Below are 13,317 nucleotides of genomic sequence, written 5' to 3'. Positions count from 1 at the left end.
TGGTTGCCTGTAAAGTCGGTTTTACGGGCGAAGATTTTACGTGACAACGTCTATTTACGCGCGCGGCAGACCGATCATAGTTGAGTGGGAGAGAGACGCAAGGCATTCGGCGGGCCTCTCTCTCGTTCGGTGACTCATCGTAACGTTACCGGGCGTTACACTTTTTCATAAGTGACTCCCAGCCGCAACCTAATTTAAGACGTTGTCACGTCAAAAATCTTATTTTATTTAAGTTGTGTGGTAAAAATTAATTAAAACCTGGATCTTCGTATCGTCTCATTGTGTTCGATTCGTACCAACATTCCAAGATCTTTTCTCGTATAGGGGACCGTATCTGGATATATTTTCTTAATTCACCTTGAAATCTATCCTAAAAATATATGGGTAAATACGAAAGTAAGTTTTTTTGTTTGTAAGTTACCTCTGCACTACTTAATTACTCGAATCAAAATTCTCATATACATATAGTTAAGTATACGAAGAAAGGCATGTATTGCCTTTCATTTCGGGAAAAAGCCGTGTTCCGGTGGGAATTTCTCGCGGGCGAATACGCGGCCAAGAGCTATTATCTTTATATTTATAAAAAGAAAAGTGTGTATTCTGTAACATTTATATTTTACGTCCTAGGTGGCATTGTATGTGTTGAAGATTGATTTGTTTGCATTTATAGTATCTTCATTAAATTTAAGGGTCATTTGAATGTTAATATCGTGTAATGGGGTTACTTACATGTTAAGAATGTGATTAGGAAACATTTTGTTGTTGTGTTCTTTAAAAATTGTTTTTTAAATCGAATATACATTTATTTTTTATAAGCTTCTGCAAGCGGCGAAAAATACTTTTCTAGAGTGTGGTGTCAGATTGCATTAAAGTTACCTAAAGGAATCTGATATGACTTTTACGACTGCCTACCGCGTTTAGTGGCAAAAATAAATTTCGATTTGGAACACTTTCATATTGATATATAAATTATACTGAATTAATTCTGAAATAAGAATCCTTCGATAAATTACCCATAAACACTTATACAATTTATCTAATACAAAAAATATTTTTGTTCCAGAATAATGAAGCCACTACTTAGTGTGGTGGCATTATGCCTTCTGTCCGTCACCGCCTTACCAGAGAGCATAGAGGACGTCAAACAACTACCACAGAGTAAGGAGCCAATCGTAGAAGCAGAAGAAAGCGAGACCCAGACAAGGACAGAAAGATGTAGCACTTGCACTGCTAAACTGAACATCAAAAGTCCCAATGATGTTTTAGCAGCTATTCAAGCACTACCGGGAGCAGTGGGCGAAGTACACACTCAACAGTCTTTTGAAGGCTGCTCCAGTGACAAAGGCTGCGCTGGTCTCAAAGTAAAAGACGGTAAAGTCGTGGAAAGATTCGGCAATGTTGACGCTTTCAGGGCAGCCGCAGCCGCTGACGCAGGAAACGAATTCACCTTCCATGCTGCCGGCACTTTAGGCAGCAACGCCTTCGGAGCAGGCCAAGCGCCTTTCTGGTGGATGAACCAAGATTCCCCGTTCAAAAATGGCGGTGGAAACTTCGAGAAATTCGAAAAATCTAGCTCCAGCTTCTCGAGCAGCGGAAGTACGGGTGCCGGTGGAGATTTGGCTGCGAACGCCTTTTTGGCGGGAGGTTTAGCTGGAGCGCAAGGACAGGGTGTTGCTGGCAAGCCTGGAGCGACATACCAGTCATCCTCTTTCGAATCTTCGTCTTTTAGCAGCAGCAAAGACGGAGAGGTCGATATTGCGAATAACCCCTTCTTGAACGGAGGCATTAAGTTCGGACAAGGGGGTTTCCAGGCGCAAGGATCTTTTGGCGCTTCTGGACAGGGATCTAACCAGTTTTCTGGAGCACAAGGGGCTGGATTTAGTGCCCAAGGCGGCGCTATCGGCGCTGGACAGAACAAATACAGCGGAAGCAGTCAGAATACGGCATTTAGTGCTGGAAGTAGCCAAAGCGCTTTTGGCGCTCAGGGTGGCCAAGGATTTGGAAACCAAGCTAATTCTGGACAGGGTGCATTCGGCACTGGCTCTCAAAGCTTCGGAGCTCAGGGCACCTTCAGTGCTTCTTCGCAACAAAACGGACAATACCAGGGATCAGGCTCCAAGTTTGGAAACAGCGGGATTTCAGCTCAAGGCAACGGTTTCGGCAACAGTGCTTTCCAGGCAAGCAACTCAGCTTCTGCCAACAAATTCTCAGCTGGATTCTCCGGGTCTTCGCCCAGGCCTTTCGCGGCGTCCACAGCGGCTGGATCTAACGTGAATTTGATCCAGAACAGCCAGAAAACAAGTGAATTTGATTACGAACAGCAGCAACAGCAGAACATCGATGATGCCTTCCAAAGTACGGGGAACGTGAACAGCCAAGGGTCGTTGCACAGCGGAGGGGAGCTGCAGCAGACGTGCGCTGGCCAAGGCTACGTGTGCGTGCACAAGGCTCAATGTAACAACGGAGTTGTAAATACAAATGGTCAATCGATTCTGCAGGCGAAAACTTCGGTAAGTGTTTTTTTTTTTGTAACTAAAAAAACGTATCGATTTATTTTTTTATAAGAAATTGGTCACAAGGTTTTATTTGAATACTTATTAAAAGTATTTTTAATTAACTTTGTCGCGGCAAATTACTCAAAGTAAACAAAAAATTGCCAATATTTTAACATTTTTCCACAGTCGAACTTAATGATAAGAAATTTAAAGAATTCAATAAAAAACGTGGTAATCAACATAAATACACAATATATAAAATGTTACACATTTAACTCCAATGCATAATATTAAAAAGTAACCTCAAAAACATAAATTTATTTTTCTATTCATGGATCACAAAACAGTAAGGATGTAGAACAGGCAATAAAATTAAAAAAAAAAAGACTATCCCAATAATAAAAAATATAGCTTTGCAATACATAATATGGAATGAACAGGAAAGTTAGCAATCATTATACGAACGAAAAGAAATAAAGTGAAAAAAATTTGCAATGAAGATTGTCCTTTCTTAGTAAAAGTGGTTGGGTGAGATTCCATATCCTGGTTGAGGTATAGTTGGCAAAAACATTGTGTTAATTTGCCTTCTTGCCAAACCTTTTTGGACAGACTTTTTGAAATTTTTATTTTCACAGCTTACATTATATGGCAACCCAATTCGTTAGCGTAAAATAATATATAACATAAAATAAAACTCTTATAAAAACATTATGATTAGATGTAAGCTTCCTAAAATTAGATTTTTCACTTCTCATCCTCCTAAAGTTTGACATTATGGGTGGATATACACTGGCCCAAATTTATATTTTACAAATAGAAATAATAGAAATAAATTTATTCATGACATACTAATATACATAACAGAAAATGAACAAAAAATATGCTACAAAAGGGTACCACTCAGCTTGTGCCATGACGCTGATTTTCAGTGATACCAAACAAGATGGCGCTACCATAAAAGACTTTGCTAGATAAATCCGCGAAACATATGTCGAGATGGATGAACATTATTAATGACTGGGAGGAAAATACAACAATATTAACTAAAACAGCTTTAAAAAATGAAAGATGAAACGAATGAAAATAATAATATACTTATCTATTTGGACATTATCACAGTACAGCACGACTGTATGTATCTGATTGAACATTTATTAAACACATTTAAGATTTGACTAAGTGAAGTGACAGATTTAAGCTCTAGATCTGAAAGTTATTACTTTCTCTCTCTCTCTCTCTCTCTCTAATCTTCGTCTAATCCACATGTTTTTATATCTGTGGTATAAGCATATAAGTGGCCAGCAATTTTATTGGCCAAGATAAACAAGCGACTAAGCCTACATCAACAGATATTGAAATGCTTATTTAAGTTCGCGATTAACTAAAAAACTACTGCACGGATTTTCATGCGGTATTCGCCGACAAATAGTGTGGTTCCTGAGGTAGGTTTATGTGTATGATTTATTATGTTTTTACCCGAGCGAAGCCGGGATGGGTCGCTAGTTTATAATATTGTTGCCAATTTCCTCGCAAATGAAGTGACAAGCAGTGTATTACCTCGACAGTAGAGACATTTTGGAAAATGCTTCGCTTTACTATCGACGACCTCGGTGGCGCAGTGGTAAAGTCCTTGCCTCTGAACCGAGAGGTCCCGGGTTCGATCCCCGGTCGGGTCATGATGGAAAATGATCTTTTCCTGATTGGCCCGGGTCTTGGATGTTTATCTATATATGTATGCGTTATAAAATATAATATCTTTGAGTTAGTATCCCATAACACAAGTCTAAAACTTACTTTGGGTCTAGCTCAATCTGTGTGATTTGTCATAATATATTTATTTATTATTATTTATTTACTCTGTTTGTGTGTAAATCTACTATTTTTACTTAAGAGCGTAAAATAAAATCGATACTACCTACCCACCTACTATAATCATTTCGATTTGATAAATAAGCAATTAAATAAGTTGAACACATTTAAAATAGACATTTACATATTTAGCAAGCAAAACATTTTATTTTCCACGTGTAACTTCTGCAATTGCTCAAGTACATTGTGCACATTAATTAATTTATTTTGCGAACTGTACTTGTGGTTGCCTTGACATTACAATACTCAATGTTGCTATTACAATAAAAATATTTTTGAAAATTCCTCGAAAAGATGACCCTTGCAACGACCTTTGAATTTTTATTAATTGTTCGCAGCTGCGTCCGTATTTATTTCACGATCTTATTATTGTCTATAACTCGAGTACTAAGCCACGTATCGTGATGAAACTAGATACAAAGTTAGACCATCTACATCCAATTCTATCCAATGGTTTAAGCGTAAGATAGATAGGTATAGCGCGCGAATAGACAGACATACAGAAATTGTTCTGGATTCTATTAGTCCCGTAAAGACCCTTATAATTAATAGATAAATAATTTAATATATCCACTTATAGTTTTATTATATGTATAAAAAATTGTTTTGGAAACTAATAAGTTTCAATAAATAAATAAAAAATATATTAGGACAAATCACACAGATTGAGCCAGCCCTAAAGTAAGTTCGAGACTTGTGTTATGGGATACTAACTCAACGATACTATATTTTAACACAAATATATATATATATATAGATAAACATCCAAGACCCGGGCCAATCAGAAAAAGATCATTCTCCATCATGACCCGACCAGGGATCGATCCCGGGACCTCTCAGTTCAGAGGCAAGCACTTTACCAATGAGGTCGACCACCACCACCGAGGTCGCCAGTTAAGTTTTTATTTGTTATTAATTATATTACCCTTGTTTAAAAGTATATTCACTTATCAAATTTAATACGCTCAATATGTGAGGAATAAACAGAGAAAGCGCCAGTTTAGAAAGAGATAGTTAATGCAATGTTTAAATAATGTTTTACACGTATTTATGATATGATCTCATAAAGTTTCAAAGGCTTGTCATTGTACCATCAATATATATAAACTGCACAACCTTGACCGGTTAGAAATAGCCTGGAGACGCGAACAAAGAAATAGGATCTCATTAGTATAATAACATAAACGAATGCATTACCGTATGTCGTGATTTTATTTGTTTTAACATAGTTTAATGCGGTTATTAGTGATGAATACAGTAAAGACTTATGATGTTGTAATTATGGGATTATGTATTACTGGATGGGCCCTGAGGCTTCGCTCCCGTGGGAATTTCGGGATAAAAAGTATCCTATGTGTTATTCCAGGTTATGTTCTACCCGTGTACCAAATTTCATAACAATCCGTCCAGTAGATTTCGCGTGAAACAGTGACAAACATTCTCGATTATAATATTAGTAGGATAAAATTTGACGTGAAATGCAATGAATTTGAGAAGTATTAAATGTGTCCAGTCGATTTGGCGTGAAAGTGTAACAAACATACATACATCCTAGTATAAGTAGGATTTAGTAGGATATCTGAATCTGAATACATAATATAGGTATGGCTATTGTTATATTCGTACTAACCTTCACGCTAATAGCGCAGTAATAGATATTATAACCAAATGACTCATAATTTTCCCATAAACAAAACCAAACATGTCCAAAATCCAAGGTTAAAACGTCACAATTTTAAATAGTATTAACAAATGTAATCCTTTTAAAGCACAAAGGTTATATACAATCAAATGTCAGCCATCGTTTAGATATTATCTGTGGTTGTAGATAAGAATATGTGACAGTTGCGTAGACGCAACCCGGACTTGGAATGCGGATGGCTCATTGCTTATGATTTATAATATAGGTCATGGGTTCAAATCTCGATTAGATATACAGGGTGACTTTTTATACATTGGCAATATTTTGTCTACATGCTCAGTCCATGATTCTGAACAGCTTTTAGTATGGGAGTAACTCCGAAATCGCGGAAAAAAATCAGCTGTTCTATATAAAATTAAGTACCTAACTTGTGGAAAAAGTATGGATCAGCTGATTTCGACTGAGCATGTAGATAAAATAACGCCAATGTATAAGAAATCATCCTGTATAGGTGAATTATTTTTGTTTGAAGACCTTTTTCAACCGTTTTCGTTAATAAAACTTTCTGACAGTTTACCTATTTCTCTCTCTCAACTCTGTATGTTCCGGGTTGCGTTCGGGGTTGTGAAGCCTCGAAGCCGCGAAGCCGGATTTAAAATTATTCAAAATTTTTAAATAACACACAATTTTATCACTCCCCCATGGCCACCCATCCTAACACGGCCGTGTGTAACAAGCACTTAACCTGCATCATCAGGTCGCGTGTTTAGGCGGTGTTGCAAGTACAGTAAACATTGAAAGGACATCGAGATTCTATGTACCGTCAGCAAAAAAGGTACTTTCATTTTTTAATAAAACATAAATATACCTACTTCCGCTTGCCTTACAGAGTTGAAATTTTCCACGTCGCTTCAGTTTCCATGACAGCGCATTATTATAATAATCATGCTCTGATAGTGCACCCACGATCGGCTCCCAACGAGGGAACTACTTAACTGCACGAACATATTTTTTTTTGGCACGCGTTGAATGCAACAAAATACCTCAAGAGAATCAATGTTTTTAATAAAAATAACAGTGTAACTATAAAACACAAAACTATGTACAGTCAGCCCCGCATGAACCTCTATGTCGCGGCAATAGCGGCGAGTTTGCAATGAGTTTGGGTAGGTTGATGTGCTGTTGACTGTACACAACCTCTTCTTCTTGTACACGCCAGAGTTTTCTTTTTATTAATTTTTCTGTCGCGGCTCTACTGGAAGAAACTTCTATAGAAATAAGTAGTCATTTTGTACTTAGTTACCTATTTGGAAGTTATATATTTACACTGTTATAAATATATAGGTACTAATAAAGAATTTTCAAAGAAAAACTTATTAGTAATGAGTAAAAATTTTTATTTTTTTTTTTCACAATTTTTCTGCTAACCGTACTATCAAACACTCGTTAATATTTTCACGTCTGTTGCCTCACAACATCTCAACAACTCGACACCCTTATCTATATGTGCATAAAGTTCAATTCTCACGTTGTGTGTACAGTGAATATCATTACTGAGATTGTTTTACATAATTCCTTCACAAGTGCGTTTGTGAGAGTTGTTGTTCTATGGTCATAAAATATATTCAATAATAGATATCCAATCCCACAGTCGACTAACATATTAACTTTAAAGAAAAACTGATAATTAATTAAGTTTATTAGTGATAATAGAACCAGCACATTACAGACAGAGCAGCGCGGGAAGAGAGACGCAAAAGGCGGGAAAAAAATACACGATTTGACGTTTATCTATTGTCAGAATAGGGTGCGTTCTTAATTTCAACATCCTCCCATAGACGCACGGAGACCCATCTTCAGACTGCAGTGTTGTAGCTTAGGCTGTGGTGTACCCTTTGTCAACACATCAGCTACCATGTCACCAGTGCTCACATACTGAATGACGATCCTCCCAGACTGCACCTTGTCTCTAACGAAGTGATGACGGATGTCAATAGTTTACTGCGGTGCCTGTAACTAATAGATTCTGTGAGTTTGATTGCACTTTGATTGTCACAGAAAATCTAACCTTTGTTCAGTTGGACATTTAACGGCTGAGGAAGAAACCAATAAAACGATCAGATGAGAGAGAGAGAGAGAGAGTTGAATGCTTGAAATGGATATAGAAGAATGCAAACCGCAGAGCTATATGGAATCCCATTAGTACAATGAATGCGAAAATTTATGATGATGTATGTGTGTATGTTTGTTACTCTTCCACGCAAAATCTACAGGACGGATTGTTGTGAAATTTGGTACACGTATAGAATATGACCTGGAATAACTTACTACTACTTTTTACCCTGAAATTCCGACGGGAGCGAAGCCCCGGGACGTAGCTAGTTTTACTATAATTGTTCTTATACTACACTGATAATATGAGTGTACACTGTTGGTATATTAATAACTATAATTAAACATAATAATGATATCAATAATTGAATAATTTGACGACCTCGGTGGCGCAGTGGTAAAGTGAGTGCCCCTGAACCGAGAGGTCCCGGGTTCAATCCCCTGTCGGGTCACGATGGAAAATGATCTTTTTCTGATTGGCCCGGGTCTTGGATGTTTATCTATATATGTATTTGTTATAAAATATAGTATCGTTGAGTTAGTATCCCATAACACAAGTCTCGAACTTACTTTGGGGCCAGCTCAATCTGTGTGATTTGTTTATTTATTATTTATTTATATCAAACTAAACTTATAATAATCACTACATAGTACAGTGAACCATCTGAGAACCGAAAGGCCCCAGGTTCGAATCCTACTCGTGCCATACGAGTTTGTATACCAATCTGACTCGTGTATAGTAGAAGTTGCTTCCGATGAAGGAAAACTTCGTGAGGAAATCTGCACCGCGGTTGATTGACAACCTTTGTATGTAATGGAGAAGGCAATGGCAAAACAACCCATTAATAGTGCCAAGAAAATAGTTGTGCGTGTTTCATTCTACGTAACGACCCACAGCCATGAGGGACACGTCTATGAAGAGATACGTAATATTGAATAATGTTGCCTCCCGCTGTCTATCTGTCAATATGCTTAGATCTTTAAAACTACTCAGCGGATTTTGATGCTGGTTAATAGCACGCATAATACAAATTTATTATAAAATATGAACCCACATAGTCAAAACAAATTATTTAAATCCGTCATTAACATAGGTCAACCACTACGAACTAATGATACCCATTTATTAGTCACATAATTCAATGTAATTATCGATATTACGATGTAATTATACATTATATACTAATCTGTGATACACTGCTTATTTTTTATTACATACTAGATGTTGCCCGGGGCTTCGCTCCCGTGGGAATTTTGACATAAATTATAGCCTATAGCAATCTTGGATAATGTACCTTTCTAATGGTGAAATAATTTTTGAAATCGGTTCGGTAGTTTCGGAGATTACCCGCCAAAAACATTACAAACTCACAATCGCTTACCTCTTTATAATAATAGTATAGATTTTAAAAAGACTGTATGAACGCGGTTAACTCAAAAACTATCCGTCGGATTTTTGTACGGTTTTCACCAATAGATAGTGTGGTTCCTGAGGAAGGTTTAGGGGTATAATTTTTTATGGTTTTACCCGAGCGAAGCCGGGAGTGGCCGTTAGTAGACTATATATTACAAAATGACGTGTGTGAGGTTTGATACGCAATCATCAAAAATGTGTTTTGATGAGATTTGGTACATAATATTAAAACTTAGAATTAATTATTTTACGGTTAATAGATCTAAACAGTATATTTTAATTTACATTATCTTTCTACATATAAAATGCCTTATAGTTTAAAAATTAAACTTATATAAAAGCATATAATAACATAGGGTATTTATTACGAAAATTATTACCAAAATCGGTGAGCAAATAGTAAAGTAAATAAATAAATATATAAGGACAAATCACATAGATTGAGCTAGCCCCAAAGTAAGTTCGAGACTTGTGTTACGGGATACTAACTCAACGATACTATATTTTATAATAAATACATATATAGATAAACATCCAAGACCCGGGCCAATCAGAAAAAGATCATTTTCATTATGACCCGACCAGGGAATGAACCCGGGACCTCGGTTCAGAGGCAGAGTCTACTTTACCACTCTACCTAACCTACACTCTATTTTGCGCACCGAGACCCGGGCCAATCACAAAAAGATCATTTTCCATCATCGAACACGGGACCTCTCGGTTCAGAGGCAAGCACTTTACCACTGCGCCACCGAGGTCAAGTAAAGTAAATTTGGATATTACTCTGTAACAATTTAGGGCTAAACTATTCGCAGATAAATGAAAAAAAAAATTAACCGGAAATAGTCTATGACACGTGACGTTATAATAATGAATAAAAACGCCATTTAAAATACAATAGACAATGGAGTGATACAATGTGATTCTCATGTTTTTAAAAAAAAATTAATCATCCAATCATTGCTAGGTTATATTATGTTCTTTTCTTGTTAACATGAAAAACGACGAGAATTCTATTTACTAGTATGGTAATATATTTGCTATAATTAAAAAATATAATAGGTTAAACGATTTTTTTTATATTCATTTTGCATATCTAGTTAAATTCGTGTTAAAATCAAACACAATTTATTTTATTTACCACTGAGCAAGAAAACGGGCATGCGGTCCAACTGATGGCAAGTGGTTACCGCAGCCTATGGACGCCTGCAACTAGTTTTAATAACAAGTTAATTTGTTAGACATATTAAAAAAACACCCTTCAGTATTTACTTCGCTACAACTTTTGAACGGCTGTACCGATTTTAATCAAACATATCTAAGAACCACCGCATAAAAATTGAAAAAGCTGTCAGACAAAAATAACCGCTATCGAAAAAGGTTCACACGTTGATGAGCTACGGTGCCACGTACACAGACAGACAGACAGACCCACTTAGCGGTCAAACTCAGAACACCCCTCTTTTTGCGTCGGGGTTTAAAAATAGGGTATAATTTGCGTGGCTAAAAAAATGTATGTAAGAAGCGGTGGTGGTGTAATGGTTAAGACGCCCGCCTGTGGATCGTATCCTACTCGTGCCACATGAGTTTGTACACCAATCTGACTCATGTGTAATAGTTTTCATCGACCACCACTTGCTTCCGGTGAAGGAAAACATCGTGAGGAAACCTGCACACCGGTTGATTATTAACTTGTTTGTGAAATGGAGAAGGCAATGGCGCAAACCACCCCAATACTAATGACAGGAAAGTTACAACACACTTAACGTGTGTTTAATTCCACGTAATGACCACGAGCCTCAGCCATGAGGAATACCTACCACTATGAAGAATAAGAACATTGCAATAATGTCAGTGAGAATTACATGGAGTAGGTATAAAAATTGAAAACTTTTGAAATGTCAATTTCTTGTCAAACTTGACAATTTTATAGCCTGTTAGTCTGTAGCTATCGCTGCATACATAATATTATGACTCATACATCACACATCCTACACAAATTATCATACATATTACCTAACCTGTTTTACCCATTTTACGAATTGGTCACCATTATAAAGTTGTTGCTAGGTTAGGTATTTCACATTTTGGCGGGAATGGCACAGCTGCTTGCGCCATTGCGTCATTCCAATGTTCTTTTTTTAAATCACAGTGGATTAATGCTTATAACCTATAATTTAAAGTGTCAGTGTCATTTTGTTTTTTTTTTCTATGGAATGGCTACCGAGACTCAACTGTTGTATTTTATCATATTTTTTTTTCTAATACTTTTTTAAATGTTGCGAGATTTTTAATGAACGGCACGCGTAAAACGTTTTAAACATGTTATATGATAAATAGACATTCTATCAATTTACTGTCAAATAACTTTTAGCGGCAGTCCTTAAAAATATTCCCAATGGGAACATATCATAATTTTTGTTGCAATTATTGTTTATTTATATACTTAGATTTATTGTTTGTTCCTTATATTAATTATTTCAAGTCTCAGCAATATCTTATCTCTGCATAATTGTACTGTACAAATAAATAACTATTTTATAATTTCATATTCCGTGATTATATCACACTAAATGACGAGCAAATCAGTTTTTTTTTTATATTTAATTCTCTTAGTAATTAATCGGTTTCCTCTGTAGCGGTCATTGTGTTGGTTTTAATCATGTTTTAATTGTTATTAATCCATTTTGAGAACGTCACGGCGGCCTGAGAAACGTTGTTATTGTGTTGCTGACATGGAATATACATTCAGTAATACATATAGGTATTTAACTAGCTTTTGCTTGAAGCTTCGACCGCTTCAGTTTCCACTGAACCAGTTATTTTTCCGAGATCATCATCATATCGGTTGTTTTATTGCTAACACTGTTGTCAGATTTTATTCAAGTCGCCTAAAGGCACCTGACATGACTTTTACGGCTTTCTACCGCCATCTACTGGCAGTCGCATATACACTAGCGATTTAAAATGTCCACACCAATGTGCAGGTTTCCTCACGATGTTTTTCTATATACATACTTATAAGTCAGATTTTCCGGGATGAAATGTACCCCGTGTCTTTCTCTATATTTCATACCAAATGTAACAAACAAATACAACTATGCAGCTGATAGGTAACAATAGTATTCCCAGAGAGTTGAATCTTCAGAGTTGTAGGGTTTATTTCTTACGGTGCCCCTGGCTTCACGGTGTTGCAACCACAAACTCGTTTGGATGAGAGAATTTCAATACAAGATCTTTCATTAATAAAACACAGTTCCTCCCATACTAAAAGTTGTTCAGAATCATGGACTGAGCGTGTAGACAAAATATTGTAATTGTATAAAAAGTCACCCTGTAAGTATATATTTTCTATAAAAGGCTCGTTTGCCTTTTGATAGAAATCTCATAAAGCCGCATAAATTATTTGGAATATAATAAGATATTTTGTTATCTAACGTGACTTTCGAAATTGTCATTAAGCGATATTTGCTTGCGGCCTTGACGGTATTTGTCACATGTGCCAGTGAATATTGCAAGTTTGGACAAGACTCGTGACGTAACTCAGTCAGTTTTAAGCCTAATTGTTAAAATATTACAGCGAATATAAACGGTTATTTTTATTCAAAGCAACATTTTTTAACAAATACTTAAGTGACATAAATAAGTTTTGTACAAAAACGTCATGTCTGACACAAGCTTTTATTGATGTCAGAGAGATGTAATTCCATTCAGATAGTATATTTACATACTCTTATATTTTAGATTACACACTGAACCGTGTTTCATATATCATTATAACATAT

At 36.3% G+C, this 13,317-nt stretch overlaps 1 protein-coding gene across 1 annotated transcript in view; it reads left to right on the top strand.

The window, feature by feature from the left end:
• Positions 1–13,317, top strand: part of LOC128681721 (mucin-19-like) — a 71,794-nt gene that overhangs the window by 20,359 nt on the left and 38,118 nt on the right. Inside the window, exon 2 of the mRNA XM_053765845.1 lies at positions 1,064–2,510. Coding sequence (XP_053621820.1) covers positions 1,068–2,510 — 1,443 coding nt within the window. The 5' untranslated portion in view covers positions 1,064–1,067. The remainder of the gene's footprint in view (positions 1–1,063; positions 2,511–13,317) is intronic.

This window comes from Plodia interpunctella, chromosome 28, assembly GCF_027563975.2.
Source record: "Plodia interpunctella isolate USDA-ARS_2022_Savannah chromosome 28, ilPloInte3.2, whole genome shotgun sequence".
Taxonomy (NCBI): domain Eukaryota; kingdom Metazoa; phylum Arthropoda; class Insecta; order Lepidoptera; family Pyralidae; genus Plodia; species Plodia interpunctella.
Note: the sequence above shows the minus strand (reverse complement) of the source record. Positions and strands in the feature narration are given on the sequence as shown.